Raw genomic sequence first — 9259 nt, 5'->3', positions numbered from 1 at the left:
TTTGAAACTGTGGCAAGATAACAAACTAAACCATTAAATCACAAATGATTGCCTTCAAATGCAGGCGGTGGAAAGAAAATGAGGATCATCATATATGTCATTACCCTCATGGTAGTATCAGCCTGCAGCTTGGCGCTACTACTTTTTGCTTCCTTCATTTATTGCCTTGTGAACAAAAAGGCTATATATAAAACGTAGAGATGAAATCACTGGGTTTGCTTTACAATTTGATTTCTTTTTGTACTTCCTTTTTTCAGTACCAGTTATACCTCCCTTATTCTTCTGTACATGGGTAAGAAAAGGTATCAGTCGACAAGCAAATTATACTTGTATCGAAGCAGATTTTCCCCGTATTGATTTGTCAATATAACAACTTCTCTGATTCAAATAAGCTTTGTCAATGTGGTTTTGGTCCTGTTTACAAGGTAACATATAGTTTTCCACAAAATGACGAGACTATATATTAGAACTAATGAAAACGATCGAGGTTTCTTGATTGTCTGGAACACCCCAAAGTATCCTTTGACCTTCTATGTTTATTAATCTATAAAAGCAAATTATCTATGTATTTTGCAGGGTATCCTAAGTAATGGAAAGGAGTAGCGGTGAAGAGGCTCTCCTGCTGTTCCGAGAAGGGTTCAGAGGAATTGATCTTAAATGAGGTTCTACTTATTATAATGAGGCTTCAACACAAAAGCTTCGTCAAGCTTCTTAGTTTCTGCATAGACGGAGAGGATCAAAAGCTGCATGTTTATGAATTCATGCCCAACAGCAGCCTAGATGTCTTTCTCTTTGGTTCGTTAATTTCCTCCCCGGCTTGTCTATTTTTTTTTTCTCCCTCGGGACAAGCTTGAATACACATTTTTTTTTTTTTACAGAAATATAACAGCTAATTAGATTTTCTATAAGGTTGCGAGAAACTGTTTGGCAAAACCAGAGTAGGTGGAGAATGATCACCATTGACATTTCTTGGCTCCAGGTCCTTCTATATTTGCATACTATTAGCACATTCATCAATTTAACCGCACAAAATACACAACTTCGGCTAGCTAGATAGCAATCATCGCCCTGAAAAAAATTTATTCTTTTTATATTCTTTTTATCCTTTTTTATGTTATCCTTGATATATAGATATAACTATTATTATAGTTAAGATAGATGTGCCTTTTTTCACTAGGAAGATGGCTGCAAAAGTGTAGAAGAAGAGGCAAGGGGCTCGTGCACGACTGAATTTGTAGAGACTGAAATGGGATTGCCCTCTAGTTGCAACATGATACTCCCCAGGATTTCAGTAAATGTTTTCTTGAACTCATCTTCTTTAACTATCTTCCCATCATCCGCGCTGACCATCTTAAACACATCATCAACCACCTTGTCCATCTGTATGATTTAAGATGCAGATCAGATACATCACTTATAAATTATAAATTAATATCTAATGCAGGCATGGCGTATATATATATATTATATTCTGATCTGGGGAAAAATGATAAAACTTGCAACTCAACAAGCTGCCGCAACAAGCTCTAAGCCTCAGAGATCAATTAATTTTTTTTTCCTTTTCGTATGCATGCATCATGGACGTAACAGGTGCGCCCAACATCATCAAGTTTTTAATTTTCTCTATCTCTGCACCATGAGTAGCATCTTATGTACTGGTTCACAAATGCAATTTATTCGTAAAAGGGAAGTGTTTTTTTCACATCAAATAGCTAGCTACATTAATTACACCTACAATCCTTTGGATCGGAGTGCTTATTAATTCAAGGATAAACATGCGATAGGGCGATATTTATATATGCATGATAATTGAAACCGAAGTTAAGTTAATTAGCTGTGACAATAGCAGCATACCTCTTCAACTACACCAATTGGAGGTAGACCGGCAGATGGAGCCACCACATCCAGCGCCACTCGCAGACACTCCTTTGACACTTTTCCATTACGATCTTTTGGCATGTTCTCTAAAGCCGCATTCAATATCTGTATGTCCATTAATGCGCAATTGAATCTATTAATTATGTAGTTTCCATGTATAAAGCTTGGGTCTTGGAATTTTAAGCGAGATAAAAACAAGGGGATTTTGATCAGAGTGTAAACCTTGTCTAATTCAAACTTGTTGGATAATAATCTCTTAACTCCACTTCCATCAAAGGTATTTTCACTATGGGCCACAATCACTGGTTGATCTTTTAGATGTTGAGCCACGCATTCTGCTGCTTTCCTAAACTCCACCGAGAATGATTCTTGAGAGACTGACAGCCTGTCCCAATCATGGCCAGCACAGGATTGCAACGCTGGTTGCACAATGTTTTCCACAACCTACAGAAGAAAAGGAACCCAGAAAAATGGAAAAGAAAAGAAGAGATTCGTGTAATTGTTTCAATGTCTGTTTGATCGGCAAGCTGGAAAATTAATGCTTCGTTTACTAAGATTACTTTTCATTAAAAATCCAGGACCCTTAGACAGCATGGATGCTTTGCATTAAGTTGGTGCATGCATGCATGCGAGCTGAAAATGGAAATTTGATTACAAAAGAATCAATTACCCAAGAATCAGAAGGAGGCATTCCTTGATCCACGCTAAGCTTTTCGAAAGCCTTAATTATAGAATCACGCAGTGATAATCCACCATGCGTGTCTATCTGCGAAAATATGGACGCCATCTCAGGTTCAAAACTTGGGCCCGTGATTAACTCAAGAAGGTCTTCCCCATCAATACGGAGGATGACAACAGGATCCCGCTTCAAGCCGGCAGCCATGCCTAACAGAATGTCTGAAAGAACCTCTTTGAACTCAGTCTTGCTCACTGTATCTTCTTTGCCATGTGTGAATTCATTCAAGACCTGTGTAACATACGTTGATCGTTCTGTTTGTAATTATGGGCTTATTTATTATTACGTATGAACTGCTTAATTTATACTTTTTGAAGAATAATAATGGCATTCTAGTTGAGTTTGAGCAGCACTCGATCAGCGATTTAAATCTCTCCTCGCTAAATCCCACCATATATATACAAGACCACATGACTAGATAAACTAATTACACGTATCACATAAAAGCCTCAAGCATGTGGGTTACAGCTCGTACCTAGTACATATCAAATAAATTGTGAAAGTACTTTAAGTGAGAGACATATACACATGAAGTGAAGCTTATAATATTTATTGAGGAATGAATTAATGCTAGAGGCCGCCCGGCCAACATGTACTGCTGGTGCGGTAATGTACGTGTTCCTAGTATATTTGATCGAGAATCTTTTAATATCTTTAATTATTAAAAAAAATCACATATTTATTAATAATCACTTTCTTAATTATTAAATAAAAATAAATAATAAAAAAATAGAAAAAATAAAAATTGTGCGAGTAATGGAGTGAATATAGGAAGTATAATAAGATCACTATCATTATCCTTTGCTTTTTGGGCATGAGATAAACGCTGCCTTGATGCTGCTTCCTCGTTTATCATTGGCCTGTCGGTTGACATGATGAATATTATATTAAAATTTTGTGTCTTATATATATATATATATAATTAATATTACGTACTAGTAGTTGTGCACAAGCCTGATGCAATGTACGCTCTTCAAATATTAAATATTGTAATATATTAATTAAATATAAATGAAAGAAGATCATAAAGTTTCATGGAGGAAAGATGTAGCGCGTGAATTACTAACTGGCTAAAATTATAAAATTCTAAGTTATATAATATTTATTTATAATTTGATATATATGAACCTTTAAATTATTTTAGAATTTATGATTATACACACAGAAAGTAATATGACAGCTAAATTAGCAAGTCCATTATTAACGTTTCTGCTAGTCCACGCAATACATGCGCGCAGGTACGTCCGTCCCACTTCATTAATTATAAATATATATATTTATGGTATATTTCGAATTTCTCACTTTAATTAATAGTGATCATGATGCACATATATATATATATATATATATATAATATATATATGTAATTATAAAGTCTGAGGAAAGGTATAGTTTCCCCACCATTTTCCTCGTAGAAAACGATAGAAATAGATGATCGATCAGCAGTAGGTGGGAAAAGAAAAGCTCAGCTAATAAAAGGAAAAGTCCCAGTACGAGACCGACAAAGAAGAATCATAGGTGGGATGTTTCTCGAGCAAGCTAGCTAGATCTGGAATTATCGTAAATTGGTTTTCCTATAGATAGCCTCAAGAACTACAAGGCAAGTACTACAACCAATATCCATCTCTCCGAATCAAATTTATTTTATTTATTTATTATTTACTTTTATATATGCTCTAGGTTTTAGAATTTAGATAAAGAATCTAAATTATTCAAATGGAAAAGGACATCAAGATCGTTGGAGTTCCAAGCATACTGGTCACTGACACCATATCTTCAGCGCAAGCTGCCTTGGAATTGACAAAATAACTCATTTATATATGTTTCCTTTCTTTCCTTAGACAACAAAAACCTCAACCAAGAATAATATCTGCTGCTTATAATCAATCACCCAGGGAGTAATATCCTGGTTTTCATTTCAATTCAGAGCTTGAATCAAATCAATTTAGAAGAAAATACATGCTAGTCTATTCTTTTGTCAGGTAATCATCAGATCAACACAGATATTAAATAAAAAAGCAAGAGCAATAACCATTTTTATGTTCTTTTTTTATTCCTAATATGACTGATCACATGTTAAGCTAATTTACCGTCTGCAATGGATATGATTCTCTGCTAAATATTCCTCCTTCTCTGTGAGTGTGCGGGTGTGAAGAAAAAGTGCAAATTATTTGCCAAAGCAAATTACCAGGAAACAGCTAAACGTAGCTCGCTCTTTCTCATCTCTCTAAACTCTCTCGGCCTCAAACAGAGAACCCTAATACCGAGACCTAAAGCCAAGGAAGAAGGAGAAGCACAACTTAAAAGACTAGAGTCAGGGAAATGAGAAACGTATAAAGGTACCTCAGAGTAAATGTGATCAGAATCAGAAGAAGTGCCCTGAGCAGGCAAACCCAAAGCAGCACCAATATCAGCAACAGCAGGTTCAATCTCCTTCACAGAGAGCATACCATCTCTATCCCTATCCAGCTCCTGGAACTTATGCTCCACAAAATTGCTAAACACCTCCTCGTTCCCAACCAACTCCATTATATCCGAACCGTCCAGAACCGGTCCCTGCTCTACGCTTTTCTTCTTGGGCGTGCCTGGAGGAGTCTCCATTCGCTGCTTTTTTTTTTTTTTTTTGGTGTGTGTGGGATTAATCTTCTGCTTTCTTGTGAATCCCGTGGCCGTGAGTACCTTTGTGCGTGTTTTTTGCTCCGAGTCTCGTGAGTTAGACACGAGAGTTAAAGGGAGAAGATCAGACGTTGCTTTGGGTGATAAGAGCCTGCCCTACCTTTGCTTCTTCAATGGAATGGACCATCTCCAATCCTGACCTTTAACTGAGACTGAGAGAGAGAGACGGGGTGGGTGCGTCTTTTATGGAGCCTAGAAAACGTGAGGGCCGGTTTGGTTTCTTTTGTAAACCCCACTTTTAACCGTCCGAAAAATAAATGAGCGTCTTTACGTGTGAGATTTCAGAGAAAGTAGGGCAAAAGTTGACAAAACGACGCTCTCTTGTATTGAATATCGATCCTTTTTTAGACGGTCAAAAGTGGGGTTTACAAAATAGAAAAATGATATTTTTAGTTTTAGTTGTGTAAATAGTATGCAGTAATTTTGAAAAAATAAATTAATATAAAATTTATATAAAAAAATTAATTTTATAATCATAGACTTTACTCTTTTTTAAAACGATTATGAGGTGTAATATTGTTTTACAAAATAAACCAAACACCCCTCACTCTTCCCGAGAAAATTTATATGAGAAGGTACAGAAAAGCAAACGAAGACAGGAAGAGAGTGGTGGCCATGAATGAATAGGTGTGCGTTGGGACACGTGGGGCGGTGCGGGAAACTAAAGTCCACCCAAGTCCGGGTTCATTTGCTTTGGTCGGCCCGTATCTGCACGACGCGTGGTGTATTTGTCAATTATATTATTATCATTATTCTTTTCAAAAGATTCTTCGCAATCGCCACCTGTCGAAGAACAAAGGTGTGAGCTTTTTGCCAAGAATGGGAAATTACCAAAAACATAAGCCCATAAATCTCTCCCACGTGACTTTGACTTTAACGTGTTTTGTTTGTCCAATCTGCATGTTTTATATTTGATTTATGATACCGTTCTTCACGTCCGTACAAACTTCCGTATGAAAGTCATTTATGTTCATATTTTTCCTCTTTGATATTCGAGCAGGCTCTCTTGAAAATGGTACCTTGTTTGCCCAAAAATGGTTACACAAGTCGTCCAGCCACACTCTGCAACCAGTGGGAGGAACACTACCATAAAAAGGGACGGGGAGTTTGTAAACTGCTCTGACCAAAAATATTGCGTTTTTAAGTTCCAGTCCTGATCACATATACAGAGCGGAAGGAGGCCTTCAATACAGGCTACGGAGTGAGGTTCAGCGAAACAAATTTAGTTGAAAATAATCTTAGACAATATGCAAGTAAACAAAATCGGTCTGGAAAAACACAGCCAATGTCTTAATTGCAACTACTTGGAATCCAGTACTAAAGCATATACAAGGAAAAAACAAAATCTTTTACTAACAAGAAGAACAAATATAAGAAATGGATGTATACAGATCTCCATGAATGGGCAGAATAACATATCCTTATCCCAATTTAACAATTTCAATTATAGGAGTATGCACTGAATAAATGACTCCAAGATGTCAAAATGCAGGGACCACTCTTCTTTATCCACGAGCAGTACTTGATCGATTAGAATGAGGTGCAGCTGACTGAGAAGAGACATATTGCAGAATTTCAAAAAACCTTGTCTGGCCATAAATTAGAGCCCTTTTCCAATAAACAATTGCTATATCACCAGCCTTAACTCTCAACACGAATAAGTTGCGATCAATCTCCGTTTCATGTTTGGCCACATAAGGTCGAAAGAAGGAATTATAGACATATGCAGTTCCCTTAAACAGTAAAAGAATTATCCTTAGAAAAAGACTAGTAAACAAGATATATAGTTTTGTGAGTTATAGCTGTTGAGTGTACACCTTTGTTTTGGGATACCATAGATATATGAAGAATGCCAACTTTGCTTCACCATACATTGGTAGCCTTCACAAAGCAAGATAAAGAAAAATATACATCATGAACAGTAACAAATATTACGAGTGTTCCGCTGTTTTGCCCTTAAAACCGCTCGTTGTGGGAGTAGCATCACTCAAAGAAAAAATATAAGTAAAGGAGTAACAGGGCTATGAAAATTGGCCTCAAAAAAAGAAGTGGCCCCCCGGGGAGGAGGGGGGGGGGGGGGGGGGAATGGAAAGGACAAAAAAAAAAAAAAAAAAAACAACAACTTATTTGCTGTGTTTAAGGCCGACTGATACCATGAAACGAATGCATCCCCAACTCTCTCACAAACTGTAAGCATTGCAACTAAAATCCTGCAAATTTTTAAAAGATGCAACATTTTAAATTAGCACAAGTTAATTAACTTGTCTATAACTTATAAAATGCTAGCAACAAGATGAAGATGATGCGTACCAGTACCGACACCAAAACAGAAGTTGCCCAACTTCTGGCTCATTCTTCTCCGCAGTTTTGAAACACTCATAAGCCGGATAAGCATAACCAAAAACCAGCCTACAGATCAAAATTAGCAATGTTAGCCTTCCCATATAACAAGCACTTGGACAAGTGAAAATGAAAATCCCAAAATTCATTTTGTTACGTACACAAGGGCTTTTGAAAGAAAAGACCCCATCATCTTGAGTCCGAGAACAATGGGAGCATTTAGTTGTCGACTTTATGCAAACGATTACCCCCGAAATCCCCAAAAATATTAACTTATTAAGTCCCTGTAATTCACTGCAACTAAATGATGTATTGCACAAGAAGAAATGAACAATATTCAGTCATTCAAGTTTAATAAACACCATGAGAACGAGAATTAAACGGACTCAGTACTACCCATTAAATGATAAGAACATACAAAGTTTAAAGAATGTAGAAGTGCCAGTGAAACTTATAAGCAAATACATCGCAAGTAATTCACTTTCTAATTCTAACACCCAAAAAAGAGAGGGAGACAATGCAAACATTGTAGCGGATGAAACAGAGAGCGAATACGGTCGGAAAGCTTCCTCACCTTTTCTTGTGTTTCAACAAATGGCCTTAAAATTTGGAGAGATTGTGAGAATTATAAGGAGAGTCGCACTGCATAAAAGATTTTCAAAGTTGGGCGGGACGCCAGAAACCGTTTCGAGTATTGGTATAGGCTTTCGCCTTTCGCCTTTCGGTCCTGTGGGACGAAACGCTGCCAAAACCGAAACGCCGCAGATAGAGTCGTAGAGAGTAGAGTATATATATACGGACAAGGTTGACGAGAGGCTTTGCCTCTTTGTTTTTTCATATATTTTTTTTTAAACAGAAAGGCTTTGCCTCTTGGTTCCGCACAAACTTTTAAAAATTTATTATGGGTTGTATAAATATCGTAAAAAGGTCAGTTTTCTTAAAAAAAATTAATTTTTTTTATGTAAATTTTATATTTATTTTTAAAAAAATAAATATGCACACTTTCATATTTTATAACTATAAATATTATTTTTTAAAATTTAATAAATATGATTTAAAAAAATAAATTGACAAGATTGAAAAATCAATAAAAATATTAACTTATTTTTTATTTAAAATAATCATATTCTATAACAAGTTGGACTCAGCTCAAGCCCCTTTAACTAGTTGCATGCAGAGTTTAGTCTTATTGTATTGTGTTTACTTTAGCCCAGCCCAATACATGGGTTATATGTAATGAGCAACTTGACTCTTAAGAATCATTTAGAACCTTAATGAAAATATTTCTATTCTATTATGCTTTCTCTCTCTTTTCTCTTGGAGGTTAGGTCAATCTTGAATATGATCAATTTTTTTAAATTTTCTCTTATATTTTCTAGTCACACACACACACACCTACTATCAGGTGTGTTACAAGTAGTATCCAAAGCCAGTCTTTCCTTGATATCGGCTTCATCAATCCGTGTAAATGGAAAAAATTATCTCATCCTTACTCAATTTCAAATAGCTACTAGAACAAAATTTTCAACGCTTCGACATTCTCCAATAACATTCGAATGATTTTCGAGACAACCACAATAAAATGTACAGAATATTTCAACAGCATCTTAACGAATTTGAGAGCAACTT

The 9259-nt window shown here is 36.1% G+C and overlaps 2 protein-coding genes across 2 annotated transcripts; both read right to left on the bottom strand.

Moving 5' to 3' along the window:
- Positions 1-923: 923 nt before the first annotated feature.
- Positions 924-5502, bottom strand: LOC122308754. Its single transcript, XM_043121963.1, has 5 exons — positions 4958-5502; positions 2549-2845; positions 2101-2322; positions 1855-1983; positions 924-1380 (listed from the first exon to the last, which is right to left on the bottom strand). Exons 1-5 carry the CDS (start codon positions 5213-5215, stop codon positions 1174-1176), a joined length of 1113 nt encoding a protein of 370 aa, XP_042977897.1. The 5' UTR covers positions 5216-5502; the 3' UTR covers positions 924-1173.
- A 1260-nt stretch (positions 5503-6762) lies between these two features.
- On the bottom strand, positions 6763-7926 carry LOC122308903 (putative HVA22-like protein g). The gene is made up of 4 exons (XM_043122179.1): positions 7601-7926; positions 7444-7500; positions 7108-7171; positions 6763-7023 (listed from the first exon to the last, which is right to left on the bottom strand). The coding sequence occupies exons 1-4, from the start codon at positions 7777-7779 to the stop codon at positions 6796-6798; spliced, it is 528 nt and encodes a 175-aa protein (XP_042978113.1). The 5' UTR covers positions 7780-7926; the 3' UTR covers positions 6763-6795.
- Between the last annotated feature and the right edge of the window lie 1333 nt (positions 7927-9259).

Source organism: Carya illinoinensis, chromosome 5, assembly GCF_018687715.1.
Source record: "Carya illinoinensis cultivar Pawnee chromosome 5, C.illinoinensisPawnee_v1, whole genome shotgun sequence".
NCBI lineage: Eukaryota > Viridiplantae > Streptophyta > Magnoliopsida > Fagales > Juglandaceae > Carya > Carya illinoinensis.
Note: the sequence above shows the minus strand (reverse complement) of the source record. Positions and strands in the feature narration are given on the sequence as shown.